Source organism: Leguminivora glycinivorella, chromosome 1 (genome assembly GCF_023078275.1).
Source record: "Leguminivora glycinivorella isolate SPB_JAAS2020 chromosome 1, LegGlyc_1.1, whole genome shotgun sequence".
Taxonomy (NCBI): Eukaryota; Metazoa; Arthropoda; class Insecta; order Lepidoptera; family Tortricidae; genus Leguminivora; species Leguminivora glycinivorella.
In genome coordinates this window covers 12,155,837-12,179,508 of record NC_062971.1, presented here as the reverse complement: position 1 = coordinate 12,179,508, position 23,672 = coordinate 12,155,837, and the positions used below count along the sequence as shown (strand labels likewise).

At 36.8% G+C, this 23,672-nt stretch overlaps 1 protein-coding gene across 4 annotated transcripts in view; it reads right to left on the bottom strand.

The window, feature by feature from the left end:
• Positions 1 to 23,672, bottom strand: part of LOC125233269 (protein trachealess) — a 237,506-nt gene that overhangs the window by 2,767 nt on the left and 211,067 nt on the right. For 3 of the 4 annotated variants that reach the window (XM_048139213.1, XM_048139229.1, XM_048139221.1), the window contains 7 exons: positions 18,884 to 18,960; positions 16,117 to 16,206; positions 11,249 to 11,414; positions 7,084 to 7,208; positions 4,386 to 4,579; positions 3,730 to 3,839; positions 228 to 375 (listed from right to left, as the gene is read on the bottom strand). In XM_048139213.1, coding sequence (XP_047995170.1) covers positions 228 to 375; positions 3,730 to 3,839; positions 4,386 to 4,579; positions 7,084 to 7,208; positions 11,249 to 11,414; positions 16,117 to 16,206; positions 18,884 to 18,960 — 910 coding nt within the window. The remainder of the gene's footprint in view (positions 1 to 227; positions 376 to 3,729; positions 3,840 to 4,385; positions 4,580 to 7,083; positions 7,209 to 11,248; positions 11,415 to 16,116; positions 16,207 to 18,883; positions 18,961 to 23,672) is intronic. The other variant, XM_048139238.1, reaches the window with a different exon arrangement.

Genomic DNA, 23,672 nt, shown 5'->3' with positions numbered 1-23,672 from the left:
CGAAGAAGCAGTTTCTGTAATTCGCTTGCCCTGACCATAATGCGCATTTTATTTTGTATGCAAATTTACCACATACATATTATCAGAGTATCGTGTCACTCACACCACACGGCATTGTCAAGAAAATACAAAAAAGTAAAATTGCGGTAAAATGAGACAATTCATGGCATATCGTGAATCAAGCTGCCTGTAAGAACTTAAATACTTTGTGTTTGTTTGAAATTTACCTTATAACATAGTTGACACAGATGATGTTCTGCTCCTCAGCGTTCTTGGACGAGCAGACGACAGTGGCACAGGTCTGCATCCAAGTGTACCCGCCAAGCTTGTTCATAACGCGGTAGTAGTGCGTCAACACTTGACCTTTGTTCATTACTGCAACAAAGAAGACTAATGTTGAGTCTCATTTTATTTTGAGGATTAAACGAACCGTCTTCAGATGTTGAACTGTAACTTTTTGTTTTTGAAAGACAGAAACGTTGGAGCCCTAATGTCCGAGAGCAGCTATGCGACAGTGAGTTCTCGAGCAAGACTTGCCTTCTTAGGAGGCCATTTAGGTACTCATATGTTTAGTTTTCTAGAGACGATCGCCGCACAGAGCAGTGCTGAGGCATTTTCCAATATACCTATATTTCACTAAAGACACTACTGTGAGGTTCTTATGACAAAGCTGATTCCAATTGACATGATTATTTGTTTATAACTAGATGAAAACTATAATACATATTCCAATTACAATTTTAAGACTAAGTATATGAATTATTACATAATTTAAATGAAACCGAATAATAAATGTGAGGTCTTCGTACTTTTATAGATGCGCCTAGCCATAAAAAGGAATCGATTTCATTGTGCAAAAAGTTAGGCTTGCAACTATCAGCATTAACTTCTGGTGTTGACATTGTTATCAAAAGGCTCAGCCCATACCAGCGCGACCTTGCTGACACATGACGTAAATAAACAGTCATATTATATTCAAACTCATACAAATCATACGAGCTAAAGGTAGTAAGACACGTGTATTGTTGTACGTGAGTCATTAAGGTTCTGATGGTTTTTGGTTAAGTCCATGCATTGTGTATTGTCGGTTTTGTAATTATTAATGCACTTGGGCGCGGGCCAAAGAGTGAAACCGATCCTGACGTTCTCAATATAACGTGGTTTTTATAAAGATTTTATTTTGATGGATTTTCATATTTTCATTGTCTTGTCAGTAGCGTTATATTGTGGTTCGTGCTCAATCCATAAATAATCGTCTTTGTTTTTACTTTAAACATAATTTAAGTATCTTTTAACAGTTATTTACTACTTATAATCGTTGAGTTTTTCAGTCAACAAATGACGCACGCCATAAAAATGTCGGAAGTCTTCAACATTAATTTACAACCGAATAAAGCTGTGCGCATCAACAGCCTGCCAACGTACATTGCTAACCAAATTACCCGCTTTCTAGCAAACCGACGGACTTTTATGTTAATAAAACAATTGGTATTCACGGCCCGATATGTCCACATTTGACCGGCATCTATACGTGCATACATACATACGTATTGTATGTTTTAAACGCTATCGTAAAGCTATCAACAGTTTAGGTGCTAGAGAAAAACCATGCTGGGCTGATGCGTGATTGGAGTTTTGATAGGCTATTTGGAAATTTTATTGAAGCATATGGCGGCGGTGCTTGACGTAATGTAAACTTAGTTACCTACCTAACGTTTCAATATTTGTTTCGTTTTGAATATTGTTATTATCTAATATTTATACCTATACCAAATAAAATTGCAACTGATAAGAAAATTCTGTCACATTCCTAAATATCTCGAGAACTACTAATGCTATCAACTTGAAATTTGGAATAGTTGTGAACATTGTAAACCTCTACAAATAGAAAGTATAATTTTTTTAAATATATTAATTTTAATTGTAGAAAATGGCCAAAATGAAAGGGGGCAAACTGTAAATTTCAAGTTACTAGGTCAAGTGGGGTATCGTTGGAAAGAGCTCAAATTGAACGTAAATAAACTATTTTTTATAATTTTTTTGTTGTGGAAAAAAAAAGAATTTTAAAGGAAAATGTAAAAAAAAATACCGTTCCCCCCCCTTATCTCCGAAGTTTACCAACGAAAAATTATGAAAATTTTAGTAAACATTGGTTTTATGCTATATATTACAGGAAAAATCGTGTTTGTATTTTGAATACTTTTTTTTTAATTCACAAAAAACTTTTCAGATTTTTACTTTCAATTTACCCACCCTTGCGGATGTATATCGTACTTCAAATTAATAGGAGATGTTACGTAAACCATATTCTGTCCAATAAAGTAAAAACTGTTTAAATCGGTTAACATTATAAAGAATTATCCCTGAAAAACCAGGTCGCGCAAATTAGTTATCAAATTGACCGGGAGATGGCGCTATACACTATAATACTCATTAGTGCCTATACTTTTGTCTTCTAGTCAAGTCATTAGAGTTATATGAAAATATGAGATTATTTTTACTAGGTAGTTTGAAAGAAAGTTTGTACGGAACCCTCGGTGGGCGAGTCCGACTCGCACTTGGCCGGTTTTTAAATTGATAATACATCTTCAAGTAAAGAAGTCATTGAAACACGGGATAAAGATATTGTAGCTAAAATAGAAGCAACAATAGCTATCTCAAAGGACATTAAGGCTGACGTTTCCCACGATAGCAGGAGAGAGGAAACCAAAATGCTGGTATAAAAATTATTATTCAAATCACAACCGACAAAGACAGCCGGCGTAGATACGGCGCTAGCTAAATTGTACAAACGGCCACAAAACTCATAGACCTTATTTCATAGCTACAAAGGATAAATTACAAAATGAATCTTATTTAGATAATGGGAAACCGGCGTGGCACACTGAGCTTTCTGACGAAAGCGTAAAAAATGTAATAACACACGCATATGAGAGTCATATTATATTATTTGAATGCATATCTCCTTCTGATGTTAGAATCATCGGTGTGACTGAAATATTAAGGCGCGGAGCCTGAAATTACGTACGTGTTGAATCTACATAAATTAATAAGAAATGAGACGTGCTTACTTCCTTTTTCAAATATCTGGAAAAAGCTCTTTTGTAGGTTATAATGATGGTATCGGATTGTTTGGAGTTTCTAAAGGACTGTGATTCAGAATCCATACCTATACGAAATGTAACCACCATGTAGGTGTGATTCAGGACAATTTCGAAATCAAATTCGAACCTAGAACAAATTCCGCACTGCACTAGTCATAAATTTTCCTTGTAACAGCGCCTTGAGTGCCGTCTTGACATGGATTTCTACTGTCCTCTCTGAATACAAAGTGCGTTACGACACAAGGATTTCACCACATTATTGGGTCGGCGATCGTTACAATTGATGAGTCCAGCAAGGTTAATGAAAACAGGACTTTTATAGAGCCAAGGATGGTGTGTGGTCATCCGTCTTCTATCTAACTATGAAGCCATCATGTATGGAGAGACAGTTTGAAATGGTAATGACTTTCCGGTCGCCATTGTTGTTTTTAAGTCGACGTCGTAAAAACAGCTAGGCAATTTTTTTTAATGTCTTTGCCGATTTCCGGTGCTCATAGGTATGTAGTTTCATATTGTTTTTAGAAATTGATTGGCATATGATTATGAAGAAATGGCTGAAAACAATTTGGAGGAATTGAGAAAGATTTATGTATGGTCATAAGTAGTATTCAAGAATTGTACTTACAATCTACGTGGCATTTCCTAAGTTTATTCGCATCTTCTCCGTGGCAGAGCGCGTAGAGGTTCTTCCCTGTTAGCTCCTCCGCCGTGTATCCTAGTAACTCTGACACCCTGCTGAGAGAAAAACAACGATGTATCAAATTCAATATCATATGAATTCTTTAAATGATTATACTGTCTTTTTCTTCATAGGTATCTTTATCAGTGTCTTCTTCTTTTGCAATTTAATCTTAATGGTCGTGCATTTTAAGTACTTTAGTGGGCAGTTAGTTATTAGCTTGATTTATTTCTACTGGTTTTTCATTGTTATGAAATCCATTACCACGACCGACGACCCCCCCCCCCGATTGACGACCGGTCTGGCGCAGTCGGTAGTGACCCTGCCTGCTGCGCCGCGGTCCCGGGTTCGAATCCCGGTAAGGGCATTTATTTGTGTGATGAGCACAGATATTTGTTCCCGAGTCATGGATGTTTTCTATGTATATAAGTATTTATATATTATATATATCGTTGCTGAGTACCCACAACACAAGCCTTCTTGAGCTTACCGTGGGCCTCAGTCAATCTGTGTAAGAATGTCCTATAATATTTATTTATTTTATTTATTTATTTATTTTATTACCAGCTTTATTACCTATGAAAACAAACAATTCCAAATACCTGGGCTCGCAGTGCGCGATCCTGAAGTCGAAGTTGATCCTAGTGACGAACATGTCGGACTCCAGTCGGATCTCGTGCACCGAGGGCGGCGGCAGCGCGATGGCCAGCGCCACCATACCCAGCAGCGCCGGCGGCGATTTCCGGCTGTGCGAGAACGTGTACTGCGGCCGGAGGCGACATAGCATTAACACTACCTGGAAAGAAGAGAATATGATTATCAGAGAGATGTACTATTGGGTGTATAAATTGCGGGAGGAAAAATAAGAGCTCACTTTAACGGGGAATTTAAAAATATATATTAGTTGTAAAACTTGTAAATTAAGGTAATAAAAGGACTACACCTATTGTTATGTCCAACCATAGTCTATTAAAGATAAACGGCACTTGGCACAAAACTTTATTCAATTTTGTACCAAGATTACCTAAACATTAGTAATATTGATTGATTATACTATTTATACTCTGATTAATTCAAATCCAAGAGTATTTTCACCAAGTCACGAACTCCGTCTGAAATACTTAAATAAACAAAATAATATTCGAAGGTATCGGTCTAAAAACTCTAAAATATAAGCATTATCAGTTCTTTATGCAGATGAAGACGCAGAGAAATCTCACGAGTAAGATATTACACATTTTATAAGTAGCAGAAATGTATAAGTTTAAGTGAATAATTCTCTAAAGTGTCTGTTTAGATAGTTCAAATCTGTATAGATTGAAATACAAACAAAAATGCGAATTGAAACCAAAACAAGTTGAATAAAAACTAGCCGTAGGAACATCATTATTTATATCCTCATTCTTTATTTGTCAAATTTTCAGAGTTGAAATTACGGTTATCAACTTCGACAGACGCCTGTAATAAAAACCTTGTTAAAACTTTTCGATGACTTTAAAGCACGTCGCATGTTATTATACCAACTTTTATAGCAAGTCGACAAAGACATTCACAATTCTGTTGTTTCAATGTTTACGTGACACGAGTTCCATGAATAACGTTACATTTTAGTAGCTAAACTGAAACCCCTTGTGCGATAAATTTCAAATTCTAATAAGCACCAAATTCATAATTATCTTCCAGGTGAATTCAACTTAAGAGCGCACAACATCGCCAATAAAGCGTTATAATCTGTAAGTTACGTCCATAACTCCAGTTTATCTATATCTTAATGGCTCATACGCCGCTTCGACAGCAATTACATCGTTCATGGGACCCGTAAGCGCCAAAGGCTAACATTTATTGGGATTCCTAATTACTTTACTTGTGTCTGATTTTGTATGCTGATTAGTGGATTTGGTTCCAAACTGCTTTTGTTGGAATGGTTGAGAGTTTTAGAAAATAAGATTATTAGAATAAAGTACCTATTCACATTAAGGTACTTGTTATACCTACCCCTAAATATCATGTTTAACAAATTATAATCTATCATCAAAATAAATTATGTAGGTATATAATGGTTCCTTGTCAAAATCTCTGTAATTATAGCTACACCATATGTAAGACTCGTTTTATCCCGAATATGTAGAAAAATAATGACTACATTGCTCATTACTTGCACAGCAAAATTCTTAGATAACTTTCTTTGTCGGTTATTATTTTCTACGTCAAACAAAACCCTCAAATATTAAAAGGAAGTCTCTACAAAATGCTTACAATTTACACCCTGAAAATAATCTATTACACCGAGTTTTATGTAGTAGCTGAGAAATTCGCGGGTCGCTAGATATAATCGCGTTTTATGGAGTAACACCGAGTTAGAGCAAAAATTATGACCCAGGAGTGCGCCTTGCGGCACCCCCGGCACAGACAATAATTTCAACCAATAATATTTGTGATCTTGCTAGGATAAACTGGTCGTATTATTTCATTTATAGGAATAAACGGGGAAATAAACTTATCTCGGTTGTTACGCGTGAGACCATGGCAGAAATTATGTGAAAGCTACAAATGTATTGTAAGCAATGTTTACCAAAAAGAGTTTTTCTTTCGGAAAAACTTTAATATGCACGTCAAGTTTGCTGTTATATAACATATCAATTTTATTGTACTTCTATAAACGTTCACAATAAAACGTACTTTAATCTTAAATAGTTAATTAGGGTGTCATCACATTTTACGTTACCTATACACTAATTATATATTACTGAATACATTTTCATCTGAAACACAATCTGCCGTTTCCTGTCGCTTATACAATACCCACCCTCCAATTACCGCCCTCTCCTCTGGCCGGCTCTTCTCTCCTCCCAACCTAGATCGAAAACGAAAATTCAGCTTCCTTAAAATGTCTAGATAAGATAAATATCCACAAATTCACGCTAATGACTTGAGTGAATAAATCTCTTCCAGATAAGGTGCTTCCTTTCCTTCCCGGTTATCATTGAATTTATAAATAAAATTCAGTTTTATCTGCAATCCAAGGAATGATTAATTCAACGCTAACTGAAGTATTAGTGAATATAATAACAAAGATGAAAACATATTTTTTTGCATCATAATTGTCGAAGAACATAAAACTAATTTCTGGGTCATCCCTTATGAATGTTCGAAGTTGCGACTAATTGCCACTTGATTCTTCTAATACATTTATTATGTGTCGCGACATCCGACATTTTTTTAATATGATCTTCTTTTATATATGGTCATTAATTTGTTACTAATACTTCAATTGGCAGTGCTCATGCCATCTCTGCTTACCCGGTATCCCGACGACTTGAAGTGGCAACCCCGTTTGGTTAAGGTACTTTTCATTCTGATGCAGAAGGCTCGGTCCATGCCTCGGAACAAGCTCCCACTTGCTGCTAGGCTCATTATTGATGACACTGTTAACAAAGATAGTTCTAGATTAGATTAGCTAAGTACTTAGTAGTAAATATATAGGACATATTGGGTTTTTAAGGCATCAATATGACTGGTAAGGCTGCCTATTGAAACGAATTTTTCACACAAAGGGAAGAGTGTGGTGGCATAAACGATCAGTAGAAGTTTTTCAAGCCGTATTACGTTAAACTTATAAAAATAGTGGTCCTTTCATGATGCCACCTCGTCTGAGTTTTCAATCTGTGGTCGACCTGACTGATGTTCGGTTCCACCAATTTGATCGACGATGGAACCATCTCATGCCTTAATTGATTTCACCAAAGCTGAGAAATCGGACTGAGGTTACAAAGAATATTTCCAGTTAGTTCGTTGCATTGGGAGACATTGTGTTTGCTTAAAAATGTTGGTTATATAATTGTTGTTGTTAGAATCTGCTTTTAGGGTATAATATATCTTAAATAAAAACTGGCCAAGAGCGTGTCGTGTCGGGCCACGCTCAGTGTAGGGTTCCGTAGTTTTCCGTATTCTTCTCAAAAACTACTGAACCTATCAAGTTCAAAACAATTTTCCTAGAAAGTCTTTATAAAGTTCTACTTTTGTGATTTTTTTCATATTTTTTAAACATATGGTTCAAAAGTTAGAGGGGGGGGACGCACTTTTTTTTTCCTTTAGGAGCGATTATTTCCGAAAAAAATATTAATATTATCAAAAAACGATCTTAGTAAACCCTTATTCATTTTTAAATACCTATCCAACAATATATCACACGTTGGGGTTGGAATGATTTAAAAAAAAATCAGCCCCCACTTTACATGTACTTCTCGTGTGGGGAGTACCCTCATAAAACACCTGCTCGTTTTTCAATTCTTTTTCCCACCTATTTTTATTTTTGCACTTTGTTGGCGTGATTGATATACATATTGGTACCAAATTTCAGCTTTCTAGTGCTAACGGTTACTGAGATTATCCGCGGACGGACGGACGGACGGACGGACGGACGGACGGACGGAGACAGACATGGCGAAACTATAAGGGTTCCTAGTTGACTACGGAACCCTAAAAAGACATGGCACGTATAAAATCGTTTGTAGCACAAATTCTAAACAGCAAAATAAGCTACAAATAACTTGTCTCTTTTTTATAATTTTTTTTGCGCAGATTCTATTTTGCACTCAAGACAACAAGGCCGATCACCATGCACCTAATAGACAGTTTTTTTGACAGTGCGCAATGTGACACCTGTTGAGCCACAAGGTCGTAATTGTTCTGCATTGAGTCACCATGTCAACGTTACGTATTTGGTACAGGTGATTCAACTAGCGTCTACGAGTTAAGGGTTAACAGTCACTGATATGTGGTACTGGACAATACAACCACAATCGATTGTCATGTGTCATGTCCAGAGATCGGACAGTTGGGCGTCATTTGTATGTCGTTTTCGGAATAATGAACCGTATGTTGTATGAAGTGACGCCCAGTTGTCCGATCTCTCATGTCCGATGTCCAGTGATTTTAAGTGTGTACCTACTAAATATATTTTTACTGCTTTCTTTGGTTCATATGAGGCAGCTATAGGTACAAATACTATGTATGAGCAATATATATACTGAAAAAATTCTAGACGAAATCTCCGTTTTGAAAAAAACTGAAAAAAATACTCCGACGACGACATACAGGTCCTTATTGTTCATGAATTACCTTAAAGAGAGATTACTAACAGTAACCAATACTTCTGTTGAAATCTATTTAGGTCTTACGTTGTGTTCGCACCTGGCCACACATAATAGAAATTCCTCGGTAAAATAAGATTAAGCGGTGGCTTTTTGTGCAATCGATCTGTGATTAGTTTATGGTAAAAAGTTTTGTAAGAGATCATTGGAGTCGGGTCGATGGCGAGATAAATTGTTGTGCCAAATTAAAACTTGAGATGTCAAGTGAAGAATTTGTCTCAGTTCCGTTTTAATAGAGTATGTCGTAACTAAATGTTTTTTATTTCATATTTGACCCATATAAAGGTATAAGTACCTATTTGTAGGTAGCCACGTGATCGTGGAATGACAGACACTTTTAACAAAATCCTATTCAATACTTGTGGTGTTTATGTCATGACTCATCTTCCAAGCAATCCGTGCAGAGGCACTAAACGTTGACTAAACAATGTGGTCTAAAATGTCTGATACAGCTTTATTGGCCCAGAGGCTCCAGAGCCTTATGCCATGAATAAAATTTTCGAGAGATATTTATTCATGACTGTACCAAGACGCGATCAAGCGTTTTAATTATCTCCTCAATCCTAGGTTCAGCCCGTCCACCACCACGGTCATCAGCGCACAAAGAGCCACATCGTTCCTTGGAGTCCGTTTTTCCACGCCCGTCACCCCACAATGCCGCCTGTCACATCTTTCGTTCCTGATTGATTTTTTACACCATTTCACCAACTTTTTTCAAACACATCGAGTAAATTGAAAGCCCTTCATGTTAGAAAATTAGAGGCAGTTAGAAAATAAACGGTTTTTAGCTGATTGGATGCGGTTGTTCGATTATTAGGTGTATTGTAATTGGCAGATTGGTTTAATTTATGCAATCAATGAAGATCTTGATATAGCCCTTCAATGAGATGTATCAGAATTGAGCAATTCGGTCATTACATTGACAAAACAATTTTGATTGTAGTGTAATAATAGTAACAGTTAACACCAAGGCCAAGAAGTTTCTGCCAAAGTTTCAAATATTTCTGTTAAGTATATAACTTATACGAGTATATATAGTGCTCAGGTTTTGAAATAAAACAAGTTAGCCAAAACATTATGAAGTAAATTAGCCACAATAAAACAAATGTCGCTACTTGATCAGAAATGAATATGATGAACAAAAAGTGCGTGGCCGCTGGACCGAAGTATTTATAAAGAGTTATTGTACTATTCGACTGACTTTACTTCGTTTCACTTTTTTGCTTATTTAAAAGTTCTAATTGTTGTGGTGACCATTAGTACCTTTTATTATTATTTGCCTAAATACTTTTTTACTAAAAATACTTTTTTGTTTTGGTGATACGAACGTATAGGTATATATTAGATATTTAACAAATAATATATGTAATCTGATTAGGTGGTATGTCTTTTTATCAAGACATAAATTTGATGGCTGTGCAAAATTGTATGTAACATCAACAGCCCGCAATGTATCGAAAATCGCATGCGAGTTCGCACGCCGTCTAAATCAAGCCTTATCATCAATCGTAGCATATCGATTTAAGTCTTGTTAAAAAGACATACTACCTAATCAGATTACATAATCATGCGAGTTCTCGTACCGTATAAATGGGCTCTAAAGGTTTCTATATTTTGAGGCCAACTGGTACGGAGTTCACAATAATAACAGTCACAGTTCGATTTGTTTAGGAAACTGCCATGAGATACGCAACGCCGACTCAATTTTCTCCCATAGCGGCGGCGCCGAAAAATTAATCAGCGCGATACAGACACCCCATAGACCATTTCATGAACCTTCAACACCCGTGAACATAATTCAATTTAAATTGTACTATACTTATTATTAATACTATTGAACGATTCGACATACTGAGCAGTAGGAGCGATACTGTAGTGCCGTTGAACTCAAAAATAAAGAAAGCGTAATTGAATTTTGAAACGTTTGGAAAAAACGACCGTTTTACTTAGTTTTGGATCTGATAACGGTTTCTGGTACTTGTGTTTTATTATTTGTGATCTACTTTACTTTAATTTTTTTATGTCATTCTTTGAATGGACACATTTAATACTGTTTCTGGGAGACTGCTTCAAACGTTCAGTAGACGTTGTTGATGTTTCTAACATCTGCATTTGTAGAACACATTTTCTTCTTACGGATAGTCGATATAGCAGTAGGGTTGAAACTCTTCGTTTCTCACTGTCTGAACAACGTGCAATGTATTTTTTTTTCTCTCCGTGGCAATGACAGTGATAATCTTCTCAAACCTCTGTACTACACGTCATCTACTTCGTTACTTCTAAGGATATTTTTATTGTGATGTGATACATACCGTCAGGGTTATTAGTCCCGTGCTGGCTGCCCTCCTCGCTGCCAGAGGCCGGGCTGTTCAGCCCGGCGCCCGACCGGCCCGCCAGCGACAGCCCTAGCTGCTCCGCGATCTCTGCGTGGTCCGCCTGGTGCACGTAGTCGAATATACTGCTGCCAGTCATTTCTACCTGCCGAGAGGAAAATTTTGGTTAGTTTTCGTCGTAGTTAGATAATGCCCTTGTTATTGTCCTTGATATTGAAAAAATAGTCATCGGTATGTAAAAATCTCTAACCATTTGCTTATCAAACAGTCACTGTTATAATGCTATGGCTTGAGACGTGTTATTCACGATGACGTGCAGAAGTATCAAATCGAACCTTTAATAAGAGTGACGAACTTCGTGAATAGAACGATCTAAGTAAGCATGGCGGCCGGTGTCATGTCGTATCAAGAACTAAAGAGGAAAGCGGAGAATAGGAAAATATGGCGCATACTCCACCGACAAGAGCTACATAGCTCTAAGAAGAAGAAGTAGTAAGCATGCACATTGCACATATAGCAGGGGGAAATTAGCTAAAATTACGGCATAATTAATGGAAGGTTTTCTTAAATTGAAATATGTACGTTATAGACCGAAGTTATTTTTCATCAACTCTCCCCACTCCTCCCTCCTCTGCGTCACCCCTCTACCCTCCCTTAAAGTGCCGAAAATGCGGTTTTTCTCGATTTCTGACAAAACTGTTGAAGATACAGAAAAAGCGCGTAGGAACGAAGTAATCCTTAATAAATTTACTACAAATCATTCATTAACACTTTGGTTCTAGCACTTATAGTTTACGCGTGATCCGTCACGAAAGTTGGTCCTTTGCTGCAATCTTCTTTAGTGAATGTTAAGTTTTCGCCCAAAATGCATACGAAATCGTCGAAATTTGTTTGATATAACTAAAATATTGTAAGTTATGACTAAAATAAAATTAAGGGGGAAAAATCACTACCATGGGTGGAATTTCCAATATGTCTTGGAATTCCAGTATTTATTTAAGACGTAATATTTTCACGGTAGTAGTCGCTAGGAGTACCATTGATCTATATAGTGTATCTATGACTGGGGATGAGCTTTTGGTAGCTGTTGGTAGAGCCCTGGAGTATCAATCCAGCAGCCGTGAGTTCAAGTCCCACCCATGGTAGTGATTTTTCCCCCTGAAATTCATTTTCAGTTTATAATATTTTAGTAATATCAAACAGATTTCGTAAGCAATTTGGGAGAAAACTTAACATTCACTAAAGAAAATTGCAGTAAAGGACCAACTTTCGTGATGGATCACGCGAAACCTATAAGTGCTAGAACCAAAGTGTCAATAAACGATTTGTAGTAAATTTATCAAGGATTACTTTTTTCCTACACGCTTTTTCTGTATCTACAACGGTTTTGTCAGAAATCGCGAAAAACCGCATTTTCGGCTATTTAAGGGGGGGAAGAGGGGTGACGCAGAGGGGGGAGGGACGGGGAGGGTTGATGAAAAATAACTTCGGCCTGTAATGTACATATCCCAATCAAAAAAAATCTTCCATTAATTATGCCAACATTTTCATACATAACTTTCCAGAAGCAACGGACTAATAGTCCGGACTAATTTATAAAACTAGTAGCAACCTATTGATACTTTAATTCGCATGGGATATACTCTTGAAAATGCCGTTAAGAGATATCTTAGAGCACGGAAAGTTTGTATTGTTGTGTAGGTGCTGGGTAGTGTTTTTATTAGATACCCCAAAATCATCCATCCCCGAGTCTACCAACTTTCTCAGAGTCTATCTCCTAGTCCCAACATAACTTTCACTAATTAACCCGTCCCATACCCGATAGAGTCAACGCCGTTATACCACAATCGCGACTCCTGCGCCGGTTCCCCGAAGCCACCTGCCAGGCGATGCCTGATAGCCGTCGTTCATTCATAGCTACGTGACACACAACATAGTTAACCTTTGCCATAGGAATTAACTCGCCAGCCTAGTGCAACTTATGAGCTTTGATGTATTGTATGACAAATCTACAGGCCCTTGATACCTTGATATTATAAATCTTTATGCACTAATGCGAAATGACTCTGTGTTATGTTGACTTCGAATTGAAAATTTAAGAGTTTTTGCTAGTGACTAGAAGTAGGTAAAAACTGTTGGTGTGGGGTTTATTTATTTTTTTAAACTTTATTGTACAATGGAAATTTTCTAGTACAAAAGGCGGAGTTAATGCGAAGAAGCATTCTCTACCACTCAACCTTAAGGCAAAGCAGAGAGATGTGGATGGCTGAGTCTATGAAACATGATTACCATAAAACATATCTGAAAACTTTACTTAAAGGAATGGAATAACATTTCCACGAGTTACTCGTAAGCTTAACTGGAAACTGGCTGAGTGTTTTCGAAAATGAAACGTGTTTTCATGAGGAATTTATGCTGCTTTAAAACATGCGCAAACATTATCAACCTCAGCACAATCAAGGAAGCTAGATCAAATGAATCATCGCCTTTCACGCCGTATGCAAATCGGTATATAAATAAATTTATCAAATATAATTGTGGGACCCTATTACCGATTCAGTCGGTGCGTATCCGCCGCGCGGCTGCGCATGAGAATCGTTACAGACAATGGTGGTCGGTTCTAAGAAAGGTCTTTTGGATTTTATGATGTTTGACGATAAATTTGTCGCCGTGGATGTTGGTGACGTGATTGGTGGTGATATGATGTAAGCTGACAGTAGGCACTAATGTAAGTATGGTCGACTGGTCGTATGCCATATCAAAGATGCACTAGGTATGTTTACTTACATTATACAAGGAAGGTGAATGTCACAGGTGATTAAAGGGCTGGTCAGAATTTCACACAAAAAATAAGATTTTTTTGACTCGTTGTTTATGCTTATTTGTAGGGTAAGTAAATTGTCAAAGTATGTTGCAAATTCTACCGTTGTATTGGTATTTTCGGAGGATGAAGCTTATATAATACAATTATAGTCACTGAATAATGAAAATGAAGAATGTGTCTTTTTATTCAATATCTGTAGACGACTCAAAAAGTGTACTGAGAAGAAAAGTGAATGAACACAATATCAAATCATGAAAAATCGTTGTGATGTTTCCGTTGCTAAGTTATTTCTGCAGCTGATTATTACACTTTTAAGGAAAAGAAATATTCTCTCCATTATACTTTTCTTATACATCAACAACTGTGTAAGACTATCAGCTCCTTATTTATTCCAGAACAAAAAGCTACACGTAAATAATCCTCTTCAAGGAAATCCATTTCCATTTTCGTCTATAAAAGGAAAATACGATTTCACATTGTCGGCATCATCACCAAAAAACTCGACAGAATTTAATATAGCTACGGGTTGCTCTTATTTACCGGGAACTTTATGTATTTTTACGCACACCGATATGTAAGTTTATAAGTGTGTGTCAGGAAAGTGTTTAGCTGTTTGACATTAGTGTATATGTATAGTTATGTGTATGTGTGTGTACGGCTCCAGCATTAGGATGGCGAGCACGCGCGAGCCTCGCCAGCTACGTGACCAGCATATCGCATCGTCCCTTTCTCCCCTATGCGCTCTCTTTCACACCACCCCCGAACACGGATCCCCCACGAAACGGCCATGTTGAATTTCCCAGTTTTCGGATCTTTTCAGACGGCCTTTTAATTTTGTTATGTTATTTAATTTCTTTTTTGCGCATTAATCTACGTCAGGGTTGTTTTCGCTTTATTACTTTTCGTGTTATACCTAACTCGTGTTTCCTGGCCAGCTTCCAAAACACTTCCAAGTGTCGTGTTTATGAGTCAGGCGAGTAAGCTGCGATACTCTAATGTGGACAGAATGAAAGGGTTTCCCATTCAACTATGTACATACTTATTTCTAAATAATCTGTAAACATGTAACTACAACTTTAAATATTATAACCGGGGCAATACCTCAAAAAATAGTCGCTGAAGTCACGTTAACTCGGTGATTTAATATTTAGCGAGACAAATGTACAGCCTACTGGAGAGCACGTGTGCGTGTCCTGACGTTTTATAGTCTTTTTTTCCACATTTTACTATTTATATTTCTCGACAACTTTCGAGTCCGCCATTGACAAAATCTCAAATGTCTCCTATTTTTCCTCTTTTTTTAAATCTTCCCTCGGAACCCGAGACACGTACGGGCCATAACACGACACGTGTATTTATCTGGTATCTGTACATCACCGGATGTCTGTAGCGCCGCAGAATTTGATTTTATCTGCTGACTGCACATGCGTAGGTGTGCTGTAGGCCTAGCACATGATGGCCGCGGGAGTATGTCGCCGCGAGATAGATGACACGTCTTTGTCTAATTGTATTAATGACATAAGGACAGGTAGTCTATCTCGCGGCGACATACTCCCGCGGCCATCATGTGCTAGGCCTGCTGAAGACGTTGACGTTTAGGTACGCTATTGTTGATAGGGGGTGTTACGATTCTCTACTGACTACTCAATATCTTAGACAAGTCAACAGTGTATTCTATCCTAGCTAAGGACTCTTCGATTTTATCAGCATAATTTTTTTATTTTATCTGGGTAAAGAGACCTTATTGTTGATGGCGTTTACGTCCCGCGGAGTCGTATTTGTACACGAACATCGCTCATAACGCCGTAAGCTCACTCGACAATAAGGTCCCTTTATCCAGATATTGTCACATATTGGTTCATCTGAGACGATGTGCTTCGTAAGCTGTATTATAATGATTTCACAAAACGAGCTAGCATTACCTTGAAGAAGAACTAAGACAACTGATATCAATACATATTGTAATGAATAATCCTGATCAAACCTTTGGACTAATTATTGATGTGGATGTAAAAGTACTTACTTGTGATAATCCTAAATATATAGAAACAGTTTCAGATATGTACAGGAACCTCCCATCTGCCGCCACCGACAGCGCGAAGCCGTCCAATGACTGTGAACAAAAAAACACAATGAATTAGATACATGTACGAAAATAACTAATTGAAAGCAAACGAAATGAAATAAAAGTCAACAGAGATAATAGTCAAACGACAGATACTAAATAATGAAAGTAATAAAGGTAAGAGGTACAAAGAATGAAAAAAAAACCATCTAATCATGGCTATAAAAAACAAATCATTTTTAGAATAGAAGAAGCCATAAGGAAAATCGTGTGTCTCATCATAACTCGGAAAAAAGCAATAGTTAGTGTCATCAGTTTTTATGATTAGCTATTTAGTTGATACAAAAAGATCTGAAATGGTAAATGTTACGGTCGGCGCGCGCGCTCTCGCGTGTAATATCTATCTATTGATATTCCAGTACAGTTAGCATAGATGAGGTTTGATACTTATCGTTTACAAAAATAACAAAAATATTATAATTGTCAAAAGAGGTCAAATTTTTTCTGTTCTAAGACTTGTAAGAATTTAATTCCTGCAAGACAATGAATATATCAGAGTGACTGGTTCAGATAATGCATTGCAATGGCTACATAAGGATTACGTTTCCGCCGAAACTATAAACCGTAGGTTGAATATTTTACAAGTAAAAGGAAAATGTTCGCAAATGTTAGATTGGGTGCTCATTAAGAATAAAATGACAGTTAATGATAGTGAATACTGACATCTTTTTATTGTATTATGTAATTAGTTTTGACTAACTCAATTAGTTATTATGACTCATCAATCTCATCACTAGCTTTATATTCGATTATTAGTAATTATTTGTTTGCTGACGCTCCACTGAAAGTAAAACCGGCTCTACATCTAATAGCAATTCCGCGGCGGCGCAAAAAAGCTAAACAAACAACAGATGATGACGAAAAACGATCACCACGAGCCAAAATCACCCACTGATTGAACAAATACTGGATGTGACTGATACTCTATTAAATATTAATGTAGTATTAAGGTTAAAAGAGCAGTATTGTAGTATGGAGTTAAAAAGGATTCAAAGTATTTTTTAGTAAGAGTAGTAATAAAATAATGATTGTGAGACAAAGATCAAATTTACATGATCAGTGATTGGTTGCCCGTTCTGACGTCATCGTTAATATGCAGGAGGTAGTATTTTCAAAAAATTACACATTTGTCTTTAAGCCAGTGTGGCTATGCCGGAATTATTGATGCAACCAATATGTACCTAATTTTCTTATCGTTTTACAAATTAGAGTAAAAAACACAAAAAAATCGTTATTGAGATATTTCTTCTCATCCTAAAAAGCCAATGTCGATGTCGCTTCTAGTTAAAGTTTGAATCTCTTTATAAACTTACCATTTAATGAGATGCACGGTTGACGAAAAAGTTTTTTAAAAGATGAATCATAGTTTTTTGTCCAAAATCTGCGTTAAAACGGTAGCAGATGATAGTCAAAAATAACAATAAAGGTTTGGATTATTCATCGTTAATAGTTTCTGTGCGTTAACAAAGGTAACGGTTAACGGCATTTGAGGTAGAAGGCAATTAATTGGCAAAAAAGTTATACCTACTAATCAAGAAAGATGAGGGAAAAAATATATGGTTTCATACACTTAAAGCCAGTACCTATTTATTCATTGTAGAAAAGAAACTGAAAACAATGCATTACCTACAATTGTAAAATATGCGACGTCGTTGACCTACGCTACTACATCAATCTATTATGTACTAACAACCGATTTCATCTACACAATCAACAAAGATAAATATCGCAAGACAAATCAATCCGTACTCAATAACTTACTAATTAAAATCAACAATGCCTTAGGATCTTTCATCACAACGAAAAACCATTTCGAATTGACAACCTTTCATATACGAACTTGACATCTTGCGCCATTGGCCGCATTACAATTCGTTCTACCAACACAATACCACACATTTACGAAAACTAATTTGATATTTGCTCGATTTCACTCAATTTCATAACAAAATTAATAGAATATATTGTATAGGGCTTGCACTTGTCAAGTAGTCACGTAAATTATCGATTTGTGCAATTTTACTGTCATTATGTTTAGTGGGTGCTGCGGTTTTCTACTTTGCTGAAACAGCTGAATACGTGATTCCTTGATCGGTTTTTTTAGCTTAAGAAAAACAAAGACGTGCGTGGGTCAGGTTACTGTTGGTTGCACCACGGTAATATTGTAGTGTGCTTTTTGTGTTTTGTGTGGAATTGTTGTGCTTGTTTTGTTATAATGGTAATTGGGTCAATAGTCCTTCATAACCAACATAATAAGAAATAACCTCTAAATTGCACCTTTTGAGTCAATTTTGTAGAGCAGCATCAATAATGTATACAATATCTGTCTTTGTACCTATATGAAACGACATTGGTAAAGATGATTAATCCTGACTGACCCACATTTAAGTCCTCTACAGGCAGAAAGAAGGTATACCTAATATGAATTTTCTGTTGAATCAAAAAACAAGACTACATAATTTTATGTACAAAGAGAAGTTGTAAATTTAATAACATAGATAGATCATTGATAATGTCAGAGAAGACCATGGTTGGACTGATGATCTGGACAAGATCGATTAAAATCGATAGATATAGGGAGCGCAGAAGTCGTGTTGTATATCCTTGGCATCTGTCATCTTACTATTTTAGTAGCGGACATTTATTTGAATGAATTTCACCTTACCTGGAGGATGTGTGTGCCCTGATGCTGCTCGAACAGCTCCAGCGCGAGCCCGATCGCCGACCGTCGGTTCTGGGCTCCTGCAACAATAAAAAATATAGATTTAATAGGAGCCACTTTTGGAGCAAATAATGAAACATTTTGGTGATCTTTAAATACTACGTCGGTGGCAACTATCTTTCAGACCAACACACAAACAGTTTTTCACCCTGTGTGCATCTAAAGAAGATATGTGTATGTGTGCGTACACGTGCATATATGATTAGTAATATACAGGTCCATATGAAAGAGGGCACACCGCCTGCGTTACGTGTGCGTACACGGCTCTAACATTTTAGCACTCGCATCCAGTATGCTCTGGCCTTTAGGAGCTAAGTTACGTTATATTAACGAAACAGCGCACTGTCCTAGGTTTTAAAGGGATACATTTCCATGTAAGTAAGAACTGTCATGACACATGTCATCGCCGCTAGGCTACCCTCTCCAGCGCGATCCGTCAGCTACTGTCGGCCACGGAGATCCTATCGTGCGGTGTCGGGTTGCGCGCGCGACGGATTTACGACAACAAGCGGGCCCGAGTTATTGTTTCTGATATGATGCACAGAGTTAAGGCTGGAAATTTGACTATTTATTATGAGTTTTTTTTTTTTATATTGTGTTTATTGTGCAAAAAATAGGTCGGTATTGGTTTTATGCCTATACAACCTTCTGACTGTCAGTGGATGATTTTGTATAACATGAAGGTGAAGAGATATATGAGTTATGACATATATGTGTTACTGAACTGTATTAGTAAAAAATGTGTTAAAGGTTATATAAAACTAGCATTCAAACCTTTTTTTGCGCTAGTAGGGACAGTAAGATATTTTTAAATTGAAGACAGAAGGTAGGTAACTGTAAAACTATCTAACTGCTAAATATTATTCTATATGTTTATGATTTCGGCATTATTTAGATTCAGAAGATACGAGAAAGTTATGTTTTTTTATACAAGTAATACCTAGGTATGGGTTACATGCACTGCACCTGCGTCTTATCGGTGAGATAAACCAATTTCAAGATTAGTAAGTAGGTATTTAGTTACCTATGTAGCAGCTTCAAACGTTTACTGCTGGACACAGACCACCTCTGTGCAGCTGGACAATAGGCCTTCCCACAGATTGCTACCGGGAGCACTCTCTAGCAGTTTGTAAGTATTAAATACTTAGTAGATGTGTGATTAACCTCCATAGAAGATTTTTTATGGTAGCCTAAACACAAACTCAAAGTTTTATTAAAGGGATTACCAGCTCGTGTCTCTAACCCCTACGATGTTGGAAGCGTGAACACGGGCCCGCTTGTCAACAGACCGGCCATTCACAAGGACACAGCGGTCGTGCGGCGCACTCGGCTCGTGACGTAGCTCGCTCGCACGACACGTTCGTCGTTCACGTTCGTTACATCATTAGCTTTGGGAGCGAAATGTCACTTCACGCAGGGAATTTGAGTATGAACTTCGCTGTCCTTCGTTATAAGTTAAAGAGGTCACGTGACGAATACTTTAACACTTACGATTTAGGTCAATCCGGTACGGAAAGAGAAGAGCCGTAGAATGCATTCCCTTGCATTATTCGATTCTTCGCGTAACGCATAGACTAGCTACACAAGTACACACATTTTTAAATTAGTCAGGAAAATATTTTTACTAAGGTCAGTGTCGGGAAGACCGTCTATCCATAAAACCGTTTATGAATATAACTTTTGTATTTATCACTTCTTACACCTCCGAAAGTATACCAGTTTTCATCCTTAATCCATTGATCTCCAATAGATATCCCTAGGACGATCACTAGTAAAACAAAAAACTTGATTCGTGTTTCAAACTCGACCGTCGAGTTCAACATGGTTACGCAAAAAATTAAAATAAAATAGAAGCAGTTAGAATATTTGTGCATTATTTATGTATGTAACGTAGTAATTTAATAATATTTCTTCCTGTCTAGTATAATTAATGCTCTTAAAACGCGTTCAATTTATTGTCTTATGTTCTGAATTAATATTCTGTAACTTCGAAATTGTGCCTAGTCGGAAAGACGGCATACAAGAGTAAGGCACCTTTTTTAGGCTTTATGGGAAATAAGTCGAGTATAAACAGGTGTTTAAACTCGACTTATTTAAAAGTTTCGGCATTGCTTTTGTCTGGACCTGAAAAAAGAAGGTTATCAACCTCATTTACGGGACATATGACGATCTTGCCTTATAAATAGAAAAATGCTTATATGTTGAAAATATCAACGTTATTTTAATATCTATCACATTACTCCCTGTTATTACAGAATAAAACAATGAACATGATTTTGATACTTATTTCCATATGAAATCACGCGACAACGAGCACTAGACGGTCTTACCTTACACAGCGCGTGGGGACGGTCAACCCGCCGAGCCTTAAAAAAGTGATTTTTATCACATAAGTTTACTTTAATTCACCAAAGTATTATAAAAGCTGTGTAGAATATAAAATTTGCTAGCTAGTAGATCACTCCATACTACTTTAATAGTCTAGTTTTATACACTCCAACTTTATTTCAAATAAAGTATGCCGGTCTTGCCCGCACTGACCTTATGTCTGCAGTCAAGTGAAATAATATGAACATTATTTGTTTTGCAAGCTTCTTAGAGTACCTAGATATTTTTAAAGTGAGAATTTAAAGTGATTGAAATTTATCGCATTCGTCGCTACTTTTTATCATAGTCTTCCACCTGCGTAAACATACATTAGTATGTATACTAAATTTAAAAAAATGCATTTTTAAAATGCGCTGCTCTTTTAATTCTGCCGTTATCTAGATCCTTAACTAACCTTTGCAACAAAGTAAAATAAACAGTTTAAGCGAAATAATATAAATATGATTGTCGTACGCCAGGCCGTAAAGCTTTCAAAAGAGAACAAAACATAGTCCACTATGACTTTATACACGAGCGGGGACACCATGCTTAAGGAAATCAAGGGAAAGTTTATTTACAACTTTGGAAACAAACAAAATACTATATCAATTAACAAAAATTTTGATAACGGTTTGTTAAAGTAACTATTTATAAAAACCGGCCAAGAGCGTGTCGGGCCACGCTCAGTGTAGGGTTCCGTAGTTTTCTGTATTTTTCTCAAAAACTACTGAACCTATCAAGTTCAAAATAATTTTCCTACGAAGTCTTTATAAAGTTCTACTTTTGTGATTTTTTTCATATTCTTTAAACATATGGTTCAAAAGTTAGAGGGGGGGGGGACACTTTTTTTCCTTTAGGAGCGATTATTTCCAAAAATATTAATATTATCAAAAAACGATCTTAGTAAACCCTTATTCATTTTTAAATACCTATCCAACAATATATCACACGTTGGGGTTAGAATGAAAAAAAATATCAGCCCCCACTTTACATGTAGGGGGGGTACCCTAATTAAACATTTTTTTCCATTTTTTATTTTTGCACTTTGTTGGCGTGACTGATATACATATTGGTACCAAATTTCAGCTTTCTAGTGCTTACGGTTACTGAGATTATCCGCGGACGGACGGACGGACGGACGGACAGACAGACATGGCGAAACTATAAGGGTTCCTAGTTGACTACGGAACCCTAAAAAGGAAAACTACGTTCAAATCCGGCCATCGCCACTTCGTCTTCGTGTGTTTCTAACTATTAAGTAGTTTTTGTGTAGGTAACTAATATATGAATATGACATCCTAAAGATTCACATCAGTGATGATAGCGTAGGTATGACTAGGTAACTCATGGATTTATTCTGAAAAAAAGTACTTCTTATAAGGTGCAGTAGGGTAATTCCGAAAGAAAGAAATGATCGGGTAATTTCGAAAGGGGAATCTTGATATGATGAAAATAATGGTGAATTTTATGCGACTTTCGGAATTACCCTAATGCACCTTACATGATTCAGGATTCCATGAATGGAGCCAGTTCAGTTAACACTCATCCCGTTCCGTCGCGTCGCCCCCTTTCGTGAAAAGGTGGCTACAACGTCTACGACGATGAAGTCTTGAACTAGAAAGTCTCTAAAACAAACAATATTTCACGTACCGTATGGTTACCCTGTGCAGCCTGCAGTCGGCATATCAAAGGCGGTGTCGTTGAATTAAATCGTCATAAAGCACTGCTATCTCGGGATCGGGCCCAATTCGCGTGTGAACCTCAGTTGAACTAACCGTGAAACAAGACACACATTGTCCGTGTTCATTTTTATCATTGTTTTTAGTCGAAAATAATACGAGTATTCAAGGGCAAGTCAAAATTGCCGTTTTTAGTTAAAATTGCAGTTTATCATAGACTTCATAGATTTGTAGTTAAGTTAAGGTAAATAACTCGTCTGTTTCAGTAGGTAAAATATTAGTAGGCAACCAAAACCTACCTCACTAAAATTAGTCTACAGGTTTTCTTTAACATCAATAAGTATAGTGTTTCTCTGGAAGTACAAATGAACGGTCGCTTATAAAAACAGACGATAATCCTGTGTATCGTGAGATGGGCTTCATAGGCCGGATCTGCAGACTAAGTAAGTACACTAACCTAGACTTGGTCGTCGAAAAACTGTAACAATGGAAACCATTTTCCTAATATACCCGCCTGCTATTTTATGTTATGGCATAACTTTTTCACATATTTATACCATTCTTGTGAACGAAGGATTATTCGCAGCAGCAAATTAAGTGCAAATAGGGCCATTACGGCGTTAATAAAGGCAGATGAACAAATTTTTACTAAGCTCGCTAAGTCTCCGTATAATTTCGTCATTACC